The sequence below is a fragment of the Embiotoca jacksoni genome, unplaced genomic scaffold (genome assembly GCF_022577435.1).
Source record: "Embiotoca jacksoni isolate LCO1_2020_lvr unplaced genomic scaffold, fEmbJac1.0.p SCAF_3, whole genome shotgun sequence".
In the NCBI taxonomy this organism is placed as follows: Eukaryota; Metazoa; Chordata; class Actinopteri; family Embiotocidae; genus Embiotoca; species Embiotoca jacksoni.
In genome coordinates, this window is record NW_027185381.1 from 13474157 (window position 1) to 13489199 (window position 15043).

The following is a 15043-nucleotide window of genomic DNA, read 5'->3' on the forward strand; positions in this document are numbered from 1 at the left end:
CTGTATATTTAAGGTTGTTTATTGAACTGGTTTATACTGAAGGCTTTATGTGAAGTCAATATGATGTATAAAATACATTATCTAGATGAAGAGGGAGGAGAATGTTTTTCAGCACATAAACGAACAGTTTTTACTGGACAAGAAGGGCCCGAATTGTATTGATCAAAAGCAACTGACGAATGTAGTGGAGTAAAAAGGTTTGAGAAGATTTGCCTCTGAGATGTAAATGTACTCTGTGTCAAGATGATGTATTTATTTTGACAGCTTCTCTCTTTACTTGTTAGATTACTTGTAATTGGACCTCATCATGGCTGACCATCAGGGACAAAGAGAGGCGTGTCCACAGCTGACCCAACCCCGGCCCACATTGGTTTCCCGCCTAAGACAAACCAGAACCTGGTTTGCAAAAGTGGCCTCTTGCCCATATCCTTTGTTACTGTTACAAAAAAAAAGAGCTTTTTGCATCACGTGATAGTGATACAAACAGATTTGAACTCTGAGCAGTCATCTTACCACGTTGTATATTTCTGAATGTATATAAAGGATTTCTAGGCTTCTAGCATGTACTGAGAGCCTCCATCCTCTGCTTTTCATGTTATATGAATGTGTTTTGACCTGAACCTCCTATTCCACGTGGCTGGGTCGCGTGTCACTCCTTATGGTCTTGCTGAGCTGTGTGGTGGAGGGCATATACGTGCCCTGTGGAGAGCCCAATCTGACCCCGGAGGTCAGTACAAGCCCTGCGCTGGAAGACCAGAGGTCTGGTCCAGTTTCACTGCACTGTTTCAGCTCTGGTTGGATCACAGACTCTAACAGTAGTTAGCATGGGCCACACGTCTCACAGGGACCATGAGTAAAGACACATTTCAGACCAGGTCAATTATTACATTAAAGGCTTCTGATAACTTGTTAAATATTAAAATATAGTTTGAGTTTTTCATATGCCTTGTTGCAGTGGCAACTTCAGTTAGCTCCTAGTTCACCAAACATGTTGGTATGTGTGTATTAATGTTGTTGCTCCTACTGTATGTTAACGATGCCTTGTTCTGTTGTGTACAGTGTCACCAGGCGTTGGAGCACTTTGTCTTTACCTATTTTGCGATCGAAATGGTCATCAAGATCGTCGCCCTGGGAAAGACTTACTTCAACGACATATGGAACAAGTTTGACGTCATAATCCTCGTTGTCGAGTGAGTATCAAATGTCTCTGCAGATGAGATGACTGCAGTCACCGTGGAAACGGAAGTTCTCTCATTTTAAAAACAACATTTGAGCACAAAATCCTGCAAGACTTTCTCATTAACCTCTCAAGGCTTGTTGTTGAACAAAATTAATGCACACTTTTATTTTTGTAAATGAAGGAACTCAAAATAGAAATCTTCTTCCTGTTTCTGTCCCTCAGTATCTTCGGGTACATGCTCGATGGCCTCAAACTCGACATGGAAGGTCATCATGCGTTCAGGCTGCTGCGACTCATCAGCAGACTGGCATGTAAGTTGACATTTGAACATTTGATACGAGCATTGACCAGAGATCTTATGATTTTCATTATGCAATCAGTATTTGAATTGAGATCAAATTGTTTCGACTAAAATGATTGTTTTAATCATTCTCTATCAAGTGATGAATCGATGGATTTATCAGCTCTAGTTTTGGTAAAGTGTTGAAACACTGTGGTCAAAGTGGAAAAAAAGTAATTTGTATTAATTATGATGACTTCATCTCGTCAATGTGAGATGATGTCATTAAACTTAGCTTTTTGCCCAATTCATGCACTTATTATGAAAAGATAGAAATAAGTTGCAGTGTGTTTCTAAACATACAATACAAACAATGTACTTTGTAAATACCACAATGTCAATGACAAGTATTATTAGAAAAATTTACTTAAAGTGTCCAAAGTAAAAAGACTCTTTCTGCAGGAATATTATTACTGCTGCAATAAAGTTGCATTTCACTGCTGTACTTGTGTTTAATTTAAGTGCTTTATAAACTTTTGGTTTGTATTGTGTAAGTTCAGTATATGTTTTAGTGTCAGTGTGGCACGAGAACCACGTATCTCCAAGGAGTCAACAAGATCAGAGAAACCGATTTCCCACCAAATCCAAGATGCTTTTTAATGGTTCATTTGTATTCTGAAGTTGAAGATTTTTCTTAAACCATCAAAGGAACATTTAATCCTTCAGTTCAACACCAACATTCAAATTCAAAGTCACCACATTTGCAGATACTTGTTTTTCACTTGACAGAAAGGGGATGAAGAATTGTAACATGAAGTAACTCAAGCTGTCAGACAAATGCAGTAAAAAGTACCATGTTTACCTGGAAATTAAGTAATAATATTAAGTTGCAGACTATTAAAAAGGTCGAGCTCAAATACCTCCGATTCTTATGTCAGTACAGTACATGTGTAAATATGCTTACTGGCATTAATGTTGAATATAATTATACTGAGAGATTCCAGTGTCGACCAAAGGCAGCGTGCTTCTTTCAGGAGGCAGACGTTCCCTCGACTTCTAAGATTGGGCTTAAAACGTCCCTGTTTGATAAGTCTTCTAGTTCAGGCTGGCTCAGGGGACCCTGAAGCATTCCTGCATGGGCCATCCCTGCTCTCCATGTTGCCACATATCTGCCATTACTGCATGTTTGTTTTTTTTTACATTTTCTATCAGACATTTTAAGATGGTTCTTTTTTTCATTTTATAATCACCTCCACTGCTTTGACGTTTTATTGTGGTTGTCCTACTGTTTTATCTGCTCATCGTATTTTTGAATCTTTGTGTTCTTTGTGACCGTAAAGTCACGCTGTTTGGTGACTTTACACTTGAAATATATTGATTGAATGATGGATTGACGGATCAAAAACTAGAGTCAGAGCCACATGCGTGTGAATTCATAGAGACTTTTCTCAACCAGTGTGGAGGTAAATCAGGTAATGTCATTATTGAGCTTTAAATAATAAAATATAAACGAATATAACAACCTGTTCTGTCCTCACAATATACATTTACAAGAACAGTGTGTATGTACACACTGAATGCAGTTCAACACAACAGCCCTGTCATACAGATGTTTAAGTACTATTAACTATTGTAAAGCTCCTGCTGGTTATAAGTAGCTCCAAACTGACATTAAAACGTTGTGATTTGTGTGTTCATCCGTGCAGCCTTCAAAGAGCTGGTGTCGGATCTCCTCAGCATCATGCCCATGCTCGTAAACGCCTTCCCCCTCTTCATCTTCTTCATCTACATCTGCAGCTTATTGGGGGTGCAGATGTGGGCTGGGGAGCTTCGCAACCGCTGCTTCCTGGAGGAGGATGTCCTCACGTAAGGAAGCTGCTTGAAACTGTCTGACTTTAACAAAGTAAATCATCCGAATATCTGCCGTCTGACTAACAGTCCAAAACCCAAAGAGAGTAATGTGAAACACAAACAAGAACAGCGAATCCTGTCTTTCGTGTCGTGATTTATAATGACTGAGATGCAGTAGATGTCATTTTAAGGTTTTATTTTGGTGGGAATACCATACAAATTTAACACAAAAAGCCCATTGCAAGCTTAGAGACACAGGTCTCGAGGGGATCTTTAATATTTGCTGCAGCATTTCGATCAATATCTTCTTAAGGTCCAAATCTTAGATTTGTGTGATTTTTTCATCTACACCAAAGGAGTTTTCCTCAAATAATGGTTTAACATTATTTGTGAGGTAGTTGCTGGATGTTTGTTTGTTTCTCAGTTCTGCCTTCACTCTTCTTCTGTCCAGAAACTACAATGTGTCCATGAGTCCCTACTATTTGTCTGCGCCCCATGATAAATTCCCCTTCATCTGTTCCCTTGACCACAATGACGGGACGCGGCGCTGCCGTGACATTCCCGCTTCCTCCAAAAACGGGACCACCTGCTCCCTGGCACCTCCCCGAGGTGGTTCCCCTGGAAACGCCTCGGTCCCCGCGGTGGTCGGGGCCGGAGCTTGTATCAACTGGAACGTATACTACAGTGTGTGTCGCGCCGGAGATGACAACCCCAGCAGGGGAGCCACCAACTTCGACAACATCGGCTATGCCTGGTTGACCATCTTTCAGGTGAGAAAGGCTTTGATCTGTGCACAGCAGGAGGTCGAGGCCTCCACCGAACACCAACACTGTACTTTCAAAGTTAATAACGGCAGCACCTCATTTCTGGGGATCGGATGCTGATGTATTACAATATGTGTACTTCATAATATCAGATTTTTATGGCGTCTACCTCCAGGTTGTCTCGCTGGAGGGATGGACAGACGTGATGTACATGGTGATGGACTCTCATTCCTTCTGGAGTTTCCTCTTCTTCGTACTCGTCACTGTGGTAAGAACCTACTTGATTTTGTTCATGTTTTACTTAGTATTTCCCGTAGAAAATGACCCTCTCTCAAAGTCTAAATAATGTTTTAGCATGCTTCCATGGTGGTAACTCTATAGCAGGTCATGACCAACAGAACGGACTATTGAATGACCAGTTTCTGTTGTTCTGTAAAACTGCTTTTAGGGGACGACGATGAATGAGTTTGAGTAGTTTTGATGTGGTCCAGAACATCTGAACATCTGAACATCTGGGGCCATATTCACAAAGATTCTCAGAACCCTCTCTGAGAGCTCGTAACTGAACAGAAACCCTGATCTCAGTGAGGAGGTGTGGTCCACCCCGGTGCTAAGTGTGACTCATCCTTTTAAAAGATGTGATTGGTTGATCCAAAACATTCCCTCTTAGTGATAATGGGCACAGAATGGACAGTGACATCCAGTGGAAATGAAGTGAACTGCGTGTCAATACGAGCACCATCTCTGCACAATGTAATTTGTCGCGTTTCGTTAACGTGCCGTCTTTCCACGTTAGAAGAATATTTCTCTGAACTCTCTTTACTCTCCCCGACCAGGCGGGCTCCTTCGTCATCATGAATGTCTGTGCGGTCGTCATTGCCACCCAGTTCTCAGACATCATGCGAAAGAAGGCCGACAGGCAGCGTCCTAGTTTTGGCGCAACCGTCAAAAGGCTCTGGAGCCAGATGAGAAGGACCTACATGAGGTCAGGTTCTGTGATGGTGGTCAGATTTGTGTTTCAGATCCATACTGTTGCCTGGTAAAGTGAATATTACCGATAGTTTTAAGTTTGTCTCTGATCTTATGGGGACTGCTGTTAAAAATGTGATTTCAGGAAAACTAACAAACGAGCACAACAGCACAACACGTCGTAATTTACCTCTTGGACCATTTACACTTGTCTATGTTAATTCACATCCTGTCTGTTTACCTGTAGACGTGGTGACCAGGTGTACCCTGAGGACAGCCCGTCACCGAGAAGGATGTCAATGGTAAGATTGGTTCACAACCTGCTGCAGCTGCAGAAGAAGTGCTGCTGCCTCACTAACCGGCGGTCTTCTGTCCGACTCCTTCATCCTCCAGGGTCAGATCTTCAGGCCCTGGCAGAATAAACTTCAGAAGTCTGTCAGAAGTAAAGTCTTCACCAGAGGGATCATGCTGGCTATTCTGCTCTCCATCATCACCATGGCCATAGAGCACCACGAACAGGTGAGCAGCTTGTGTTTCCACAGCAGGTGTGTGAGGTGAATGATGAATCTGTGGCTTTGACAAGCCTTTTAAAACCAGTATCATGAGAGCTGCCTCAGCTATTGCCTCCTTAAGTAACAGAGATGAGTAGAATGAGAGATTTGTCTTTGTTGCTGCTCACGTCTGTTCTGTCTTAACTCTGTCCTCGTCTTTCTTTCCTTCTTCTCCTCCCTGCAGCCTCTGGAGTTGACCCGAGCCTTGGAGATCAGCAACGAGATCTTCACCATCATATTTGCGGTGGAGATGGTCATGAAGCTGCTGGCGCTGGGTCCTTCTGGCTACTTCACCGATCAAGACAACATCTTCGACTTTATCATTGTCATCGTCAGGTGAAATCCTCCTGCATTATTTTCAATGAATATCACTTAACATAATTTTGATATTTCATTTTATGGGTTTTGAGCCCCATCTAAACCACCCATTTAGTTTTATGACAATGTAACAAAAAAAAAAATGTGTCCAGGTGTGGAGCAAAATTCCTTGTTTGAATCGTACTGAATGCAGCTAATGTTACCATGATGAAACACAGTTTGATGGAGTGTTGTCTGTGGTTTTCAGTGTGTGGGAATTTACCTCCAAAACTGACAGCAAGTTGTCCGCTCTGCGGGCGTTTCGTGCGCTCCGCTTTGTGAGGCTCATTCACGCCCTGCCCTACCTGAGGAGACAACTGGTCGTGCTGCAGAAGACGGTCGAGGAGGCGTCCACCCTCTGCTGCCTCACGCTCTTTTTCATCTTCGTCTTTAGGCACGCACACACACGCACACGCACGCACACACGCGCACACACACGCACACACACGCACACACACACGAACACGCCGCACACGCACGAACACGCACGCACGCGCTCGCACGCGCACACACGCGCACACACCTCACCATATAGACATCATTAATGTCACAAAAAATCTCAAATGCAGTTACTGTGATGATCTGTTTATTTGTTTGTTTGTTTGCAGCATTCTGGGATTGCACCTGTTCGGGTGCACATTCAACGTCCACTCAGTAGATGGAAAACCCATCGATATCCGGAAGAACTTCGACACACTCCTGTGGTCCATGGTGACCGTGTTTCAGGTGGGTTCTTCACTCTCTAATCGGTGACATCTTCCATGCGATCAGTGCATCAATCTCAGTCTGTGTTCTTGAATCTGTCACTGCAGCTTCTCACTCTGGAGGACTGGAACCTGGTGCTCTACAACGCCATGGCCTCCACCACCCCGTGGGCCGCGCTCTACTTCATCGCCGTCATCGTGTTCGGCAAAGACGTGCTCCTCAATGTTCTGGTCGGCATCGTGGTGGACAAGTTCCAGGCTACGGTAAGGACCCCTCTCTTTAGTTCTCACATCCAACATGGCACACTCATACACCTGCACACACACCTATTGCAGCCCCTGTTTGTCTCTGTTGAACAGCCTGCCAGTGGATCCGAGGGGGACGACTACTCTTCCTCCGACAGCTTGACCCCCAACAAAGTAAGTTCTCCATTTCTTTTCAGAACGTATGTCGATCGCTCTAAAATGCAACTTTTTAACTTCCCCCTTCACACACCCTTGCTCAGGACCCCGCTGGAGCCACACAAGAGGACAACCCAGCTCCAGTGCATGGCAGCCGCAAGCGCGTAAGTTTCAAAGAGGTACAGCTTTCAAAGTCTTGAGGGTTTGTTTTCTGTTCATGACTAATGTGTAATTTATTGACTCTTGCAGAAACAGTTGAACTTCACCCAGAGATTGTCCCACTGGCTCAAAGAGCACGAGGACTGGTCCTTCTATATGCTGTCTCCAGGCCACAAGTGAGTCTGACAACCTCCATAACACACACAACTTCACTATCAGCCCTTTGACTCTTTCTTTTAGGCCTTTTTACTGTTTACATTGTTTATGGATTTTCATTGGAGCTACGCTGATTCTTAGCAGCTGATTTAAACATTGAAAACGTGGTTACAAGCTGAGATTTATGAGTTTTAATGATGCAAGGATTTAGTGACTTACTAGTTTGAAACTAACTTGTAGTTCTAAATAACTTTTATTTACCTCCTCTTGGCACATATTGTCTTTGATTGTCTTTGATTTATTCTGCAGTTGAACTGACATGAGCTGCTCAGATTGACATGTGTGTGTTTGCGTTTAGGTACCGTGTGTTTTTCCAGCGCTTGATCTCACACAAGGTGTTTGACCCCGTGATTCTGCTCTTCATCCTCATGAACTGCGTCACCATCGCCATGGAGAGGCCCGGGATCAACCCGAACAGCTGGGTGAGACAGACGTCGTGTGACCTGTTACACTACGGACGGATATACAGTACATACTCACGCACATACCCACCTACCTCAGACACATACAAACACACAGGCAGACATACACGCTGCACTTTGTCCACACTTTGTCCACACACTGTCAACACAGTGTCCCCGCACCGTGCCATCATTTCTGCAAAGCATCACAGCAGACTGAGAAACACACACACACACATACACTGGGTGGATGGAGCATATTTCATAAAACAAATAACAGACAGTTTATGTGCTACAAAATACACGCAGACTGAAAATGAACATGTATGTGACCTGCAGGAACGAGCCTTCATTGACATGTCCTCCACCGTGTTCACCTGTGTCTTCCTGGTGGAGATGCTCGTCAAGGTAAAGTTATTTGAGATGAAGCGTTTCTTTCTTTCTGATTTTCAGCTGATGTCAGGAAAGCCTTCCTACTGTTCCAACTCTGCGTTGCTGACTTGTTTCTTTAATGGCAGGTTCTTGCTCTCGGTCTGTTTGTTGGACCGCAGAGCTACTGCAAGTCTCCGTGGAACGTCATGGACGGCCTGTTAGTGGTTCTGTCTTTAATCCACATTTTCATCAGCCTGACCACTGGGACCGAGAACCACATGCTGGGCATCCTCAAGATCCTCCGCCTCCTACGGACATTTCGTCCTCTGAGGTTGATACTTCATATGTGTGCGTGTTTAAATAGGTGTTTGTTTTCTGCTCCTTCTAACAAACATCTGTTTCTTTATGTTTGTGTGTTTCAGGGTCGTCAAGCGAGCCCCGAAACTGAAGCTGGCTGTGGAAGCTCTGATGACCTCGTTGGTGCCCATGGGTAACATCACACTGATCTGCTGCATGTTCCTGTTTTTCTACGGCATCCTCGGTGTTCAGGTTAGTTCCCTTACAGAAAAAAAACCCTGGAGTTTCCCATGTTTTCCACTAAATACATGTTTCCTGTGTACTGGCTCAAGCTGTGATAAAGTTGAAGTGACATGCAGCAAAAACTCGAGAAACTCTGTCTCTGCTTTTATCTCACACAAATACTACAGCTGTTCAAAGGGAAGTTCTTCTTCTGTGTGGGTGAGAGGCTAGAAGACATTTCCAACAAGACTCAGTGTCTGGCAGCCGGCTACCATTGGGATCGCAAGATTTTCCACTTTGACAACCTGTTTGATGTAGGGACGGTCGTCTGTGGAAGTAAACACAATCAAACAGGAATCTGAACTTGTTTTTAAAACATAATTTGTGAAGTCATTTTTATTGATTGAATGTTTGTCGATATTCTGCACTTTTTGTGAACATGAATTTAAAACAGGCTAAATATGGAATATTTGCCTTCTTTTGTGTTTGTGTGTGTTTTTGCTTCATCCAACTGCAGGCAGCAGATTAAACAGTGCTTGCTAGCGTTGCACTAGCTCTGGTTATGTTTTTGATACAGTAACAAATTCAGAAAATTTAACAGTGTTGGATGAGATATGCAGGTGTACTGCAGCCATAGTTATGGTCTACTCATTTCAGAACCTGGGAAATATCTGTGTTAACTTCACTGTTATTTGTGTGTTTCCCATTCAGGCTCTGATCTCCTTGTTTGTGATGTACTCCAAAGACGGCTGGGTCAACATCATGTATGACGGACTGGATGCTGTGGGAGTCAACCAACAGGTGGGACTGATTTATGGTGTTACACTGTTATTTAAATGGTAGAAGAACAGCGGCCACTGCAGACTTGATGTTCACTGTGATGGATCACTGAAGTCAGGGCAGTTTCAGGTCAGCTAAAAATAGGGTAAAGGTTACTGCAGTTTAAGGCATAAAATACAGACTGTTCATAATAATAATCGCCTGATTGCAATTTATTTGAGCTGACCGCAATCCTTTTGCACAATTGTAAGACTTGTATCTGTTCATCTGTCAAAAACAGAAATGACATGCCGCTTTCCTGTTTTGACTGGCGCTTTTATAGTGACATCATCTCATTGCAACTCTTTCCGCTGTTCAGCTTTAATGCATGAGAAAGTTTTTATTTTGTTTTTAATTTCTCACACACACCAATACAACCTGACATGTCTTCTCCTGTGCTCCTTTTTTCAGCCTTTGATGAACTACAACCAGTGGATGCTTCTGTATTTCCTCTCCTTCATGGTGATGAGCTTCTTCCTTCTGGACATGTTCATCGGCGTGATGGTGGAGGCCTTCCACCAGACTCAGCAGCTGCAGAAGCTGGAGGACGAGCGGATGAAATTAGAAGCAGAGCAGATCCAGGACATCAGTGAGGAGAACGTGGGAGGGGGGTCGTTGTGAAGTTAGACAGACGGGTTCCACCATGTGAACTGTGGGGGGTCATGCATGTTATAAGACAGAGGTTTATATTCGTTTGTGTGCGTCTGTGTGCATTTAAGCATCTCAACCCTTGTGTGTGTGTGTGTGTGTGTGTGTGTGTGTGTGTGTGTGTGTGTGTGTGTGTGTGTGTGTGTGTGTGTGTGTGTGTGTGTTTCAGGTTTAAAGCATGTGGGGGTGCCGTATTACGAGTTGTACACCCCCGTTCGGCGCGACATACACACTTTTTGTACCGGCAAGTACCAGGACCTCTTCATCACGGTCCTCATCGTCCTCAGTGTGTTGGTGATGGGCTTCCAGCATTATAACCAGCCTGCGGTATGATGCACACACACTCACACACACACACTCGCACACACACATACAACCGCTGCTGAGAGTTGAAGCTTGAAACTGTGTCACAAGCTGAATTTGCATCGGCTGTGTGAGGACATACAAACGAGCTAGTGTGTTGTGTTTGTGTTCAGTATATAGAGAAGGTTCTGGATAACCTCCACTCTGTGCTCACCATCATCATGGTGCTGGAGGTCCTTCTGAAATTCGTAGCGTTTGGCATTGTCAGATTCTTCAAAAGCAGGTGACATACCAGACTTAGCGACAAATGAACATTTTTATTTTCCTATTTGTGAGAGCCTAATGTGTGTGTGTGTGTGTGTGTGTGTGTGTGTGTGTGTGTGTGTGTGTGTGTGTGTGTGTGTGTGTGTGTGTGTGTGTGTGTGCATGTTTAGTTGGAATGTGCTGGATTTTGGCGTCGTGCTGGCATCCATTATCAGTTTGATCTTCAGACAGTTGGCAATGACAGATCAGATTCCCATCAATCCCAGCATCTTTAGAGTCTGTCGGATCCTCAGACTCACACGAGGTACACACACACACACACACACACACACACACACACACACACACACACACACACACACACACACACACACACACACACACACTTAACAAGGTGACATGTAGTTTTTAAAGATATCTTTGGGTGACAGATGTGTGTGTGTGTGTGTGTGTGTGTGTGTGTGTGTGTGTGTGTGTGTATGTGTGTGTGTGTGTTTGTGTGTGTCTTCAGTGCTGAAGGCCAAGAACATCAGAGTTCTGCTGAAGACCATCTCGGCGACACTGACACAGGTGAACACATACTTTTTATACTTTCTTCTTCTCTGAGTCATTATTCATGTAAAGTGTGTGTTTGGATTTATGGTAAAAAGCAGTCTTGTTCTGTCGCTGGAGATGAGGAGCTGTCTGTAGTGAGTGCTTGTGAATCAGATACAGGATCCATGATTGGGGGGTTTGTCTGCTGTGGATTTAACTTTCATCTGTGGCTGCAGGTTGGAAACGTCTGTCTTCTCTTCATCTTCTTCTTCTTCATCTTCGCGGCAGTGGGAGTGGAGCTCCTCAGCCAGATAGGTGAGTAGCACTACTAGCATGACAAACACAAATATAGGCTTACTGCAAAGGATCATGGTCCTTCTGGCTTTTTTAAGTATTAATTTGGCTAATTTTTTAATACAAATCAAAAACTAAATTCTCCGACTTCCAGAAGGATTTCTTGTCAGCAGGTGTAGCCGTTCTGAGGAACTTTTTTGGCGCTAAATAAACTGTGATTCTGAGTTGCAGACTCAGCTGTATTTCTCCAGGATGTTCACAGTGCAGGTAAAAAAAAAAAACTCTCTGTCTGTGTGTGTGTGTGTGTGTGTGTGTGTGTGTGTGTGTCTTTTTTGTGTTTCCCAGAATGCAGCGTGGAACATCCGTGTCTGGGGATTCATCGGAATGCCAACTTCAGGAACTTCGGAATGGCCCTGCTGACGCTGTACAGAGTGTGCACCGGAGACAACTGGAGCGACATCTTGAAAGTGCGCACACACACACACACACACACACACACACTCAAGACCTGTACACACATTATCGTCTCAGCACTGAGAAAGCAGTAATGTCCTAGTTGTGGTTAAGCTCACTCCCCCCCTGCAGCCAGAGAGAGAACCAAGTCTTGCTGTGTGTCTCCAGGATGCACAGAGGGAGTGTATCCCCGGGATCAAAGGCTGCTCCAGCTACCTGCACTGGGCCTCTCCGGTCTACTTTGCCATCTTCGTGGTGATGGCCCAGTTCGTGCTGGTGAACCTGGTGGTGGCAGCCATCATGCAGGCAATGGAGGACAGCCACAATGTACGGGCGCTACAAACACACCCACCAGGAGAGCATTCAGACATCCAGCTGGGCACTGACAGGAAGAGCTGTGAAGCTTTTACACATATATTCTTACACATCTGGATTTTAAACATATTTTTGGAGCAGTTTCCCGTTTGGCTGCCTGGACAGAGTTATGTCATTTGGTTGTAATTATGTAGAAAATGGAGACATGTCAGTTGTAACTTGATGCTTTCGCCAAACACACACATTATACACAACAAGTAGAGTTTCCACATATAAAGGAATAATGAAATACAGTTTAAATTGAGATTTGGATAAAAAAAAATATTTAAAAATTGTATATAACAGAACTCGTTCTTTGTTTTTTCCCTGATTAATACACAATGAAACAAAAGCTCACAAGAGCCTCCTTCTACTGCAGCTTATTGGACTAAGAACATGGAGGAAGAGATTTAAAGTGGACATTAGGACTGTCTTTAGTCAAATATGTTCAGGATCAAAATGAGTGATGCATCTTTATAGGAACAATGTCCTTGACCCTGAATCATCCACCAAATAGAATAGTCCCCATGGCTGGATGATCTGCAGTACAGATGTTGTTCTTAGAAAAAGATTCATCAGCCCTTTACTGTCAAAACTTTCTAATAATAGGAACTAAATGTTCTTACAATACCAATGAAAGTGAATGTTTTGATACCTCAGAAAAAACGTGCTCCCTTCCTCCTTCCCCAGGAGGAGAAGGACCAGATTTTAACGTCAGTTTGAGCTCCAGCCTCCGAAGCAGTGAAGACATCACCGAGATGATCCTCTTGTCTTCAGTCCAACATATTACTGTAAATAGTTGACATTTTTCTGCATGATTTATTTGAATTTTAAATGTGTTGCATTTTACAGTTTTTATTTTTTGATTTATTGATTTCATTTTTTGTTTTCTTTAATGTTTCTACTTTATTGTTATAATCCTCTTGTTTGTTTAACACGTTCATTAACTACCAATTATCACTTTGTGTTGTAATGTTTTGAGATATTTGGTTGAATATATCGAACAAACCGGATGACTGACTTGTTCCTTCTTTATTGGGTTGTTTTAATGTAAGTAGTGATATAAACACATGTAATACAGTAGAACAGGGTGGCAGGAAGTGAAGTAGGAACATAGAGTCGAATGGTGAAGTCACACTGTGCAGTAGATGTTAGTTACAAACCACATTGTTAACATTTTGTAAATTGTCCAAAATGTGCAGCTTTGTTTCTCACTGGGGTGAAAACTTGAAGCGGAGTTGTCGAACATCTCCAGAAGGTTCTGCAGCCTTTTAGTGAGACAGAGAGACGGGAGCTCTGGTGGGTGGAGACATTTACACAGGGGAGATAGTAAAACACCTGACGGCCAGAAAGACTCAAACTAATGACTGCACTTAAAAAACGAAACTCACAAATTATTTTATATTGTTTAAGATCAGCTTTGGTTTTCATTTTTCTCTGATGGCCTGCAAACATATTCATGAAAGTGTCAGATAAACAAAAATAACAAAAAAGGACTTCATTCACCAACCGTTCTTCTACTCAGATATTTGCCAGTATTTTCATATACTTATACGTATATATACTTTATATACATATATTGTTTACAGTACTGGTTCTGACTGATAAATGATTATATATGACATCATTAGATTATTAATACGGAAGCATCCGTGTGTACGCAGCATCTGCTGCAATTGGAGCTGGTTTTAAACTTCTTTATAACCAGCTGTACTTCACAGATGATACCCAACCATCCCGTGTTTTATTTTGTAGGTTCTTCAGATCATGTCTAATAACCGTGGTGAATATGAATTTATTTAATCTTTCCTACAAAAAGTTAGAGGGGGATACAAATTCTATCAGCCTGTATTTTCAGATAAAATATACTACCGTGCACAGAAAAATATACAACCGCTATCAGGATAGTGTATTTAGCTAAATAGTTTTTTTTCATATACGTTGTTTGTCACGTGGTTCCATGGTGTAATGGTTAGCACTCTGGACTCTGAATCCAGCGATCCGAGTTCAAATCTCGGTGGGACCTAACTTTTCAATCAGTGTGTGATGTTAATCGACTCAACAGTACAGCTTAATTCACAAATATCTTACTTACATGTGCATGTATAATCGTTTACTGTCTCAGAGTAAAGAAGACGGTTTGTTTTATTGGACACTGGCTGTACATTTATCATCTCTAATTAAGCATTGTCAACTTTAATTTTTCCTGTCAAAAACATTTTACTTTAAAACAGTTAGTCAGTAGAGAATAAAGTCCCTCCTATTCGTACTTTTATTTCCGCGTGTGATGTGTTGAAATTAAAAACGTATGCATATGTATATATTCCGCATATTTTCATTTTCACTTATTTAGCATTTAAATCCACTACGCAAACTCTGTGCAACTAATACGTTTTCCTATGTGACAACACATTGAAGAGTTTAGATGTTAAGTTAAAAATATCATACATGATGAATATTATAAAGTTGAAAAACAGCTTTCATTAAAATAAAACAAGTCAAGATGCAAAGTCAAAAATCTTGTAACATGTTTCATCAGGGCTAGATTCAAAAAAATTTCAGGCCTTTCTCATCTCACTTTATGACCATAATGTCTTGCACACTCAAAGCTGTTTTGCAACTTATAGGACAAGGTGACTGAAAAGCAAT

The 15043-nt window shown here is 42.5% G+C and overlaps 1 protein-coding gene and 1 non-coding gene across 2 annotated transcripts; both read left to right on the forward strand.

Moving 5' to 3' along the window:
• Positions 1–658: 658 nt before the first annotated feature.
• LOC138205957 (voltage-dependent T-type calcium channel subunit alpha-1I-like) lies at positions 659–12808 on the forward strand. Its single transcript, XM_069162344.1, is given in 31 exon segments — positions 659–727; positions 1060–1190; positions 1403–1491; positions 3167–3326; positions 3763–4081; positions 4251–4343; positions 4912–5060; positions 5292–5346; positions 5438–5563; positions 5780–5931; positions 6161–6346; positions 6561–6678; positions 6765–6920; positions 7017–7076; positions 7163–7222; positions 7308–7393; positions 7732–7855; positions 8174–8242; positions 8353–8537; positions 8629–8755; positions 8914–9039; positions 9437–9526; positions 9956–10167; positions 10381–10519; positions 10669–10778; positions 10975–11063; positions 11271–11329; positions 11530–11608; positions 11933–12054; positions 12209–12437; positions 12774–12808. Coding segments are annotated over 31 exon segments (3804 nt in total).
• Positions 12809–14348: 1540 nt separating this feature from the next.
• Positions 14349–14420, forward strand: trnaq-cug (transfer RNA glutamine (anticodon CUG)). Its single transcript has one exon. It is a non-coding gene; the product is annotated as a tRNA-Gln (tRNA).
• The last annotated feature ends 623 nt before the right edge of the window (positions 14421–15043 follow it).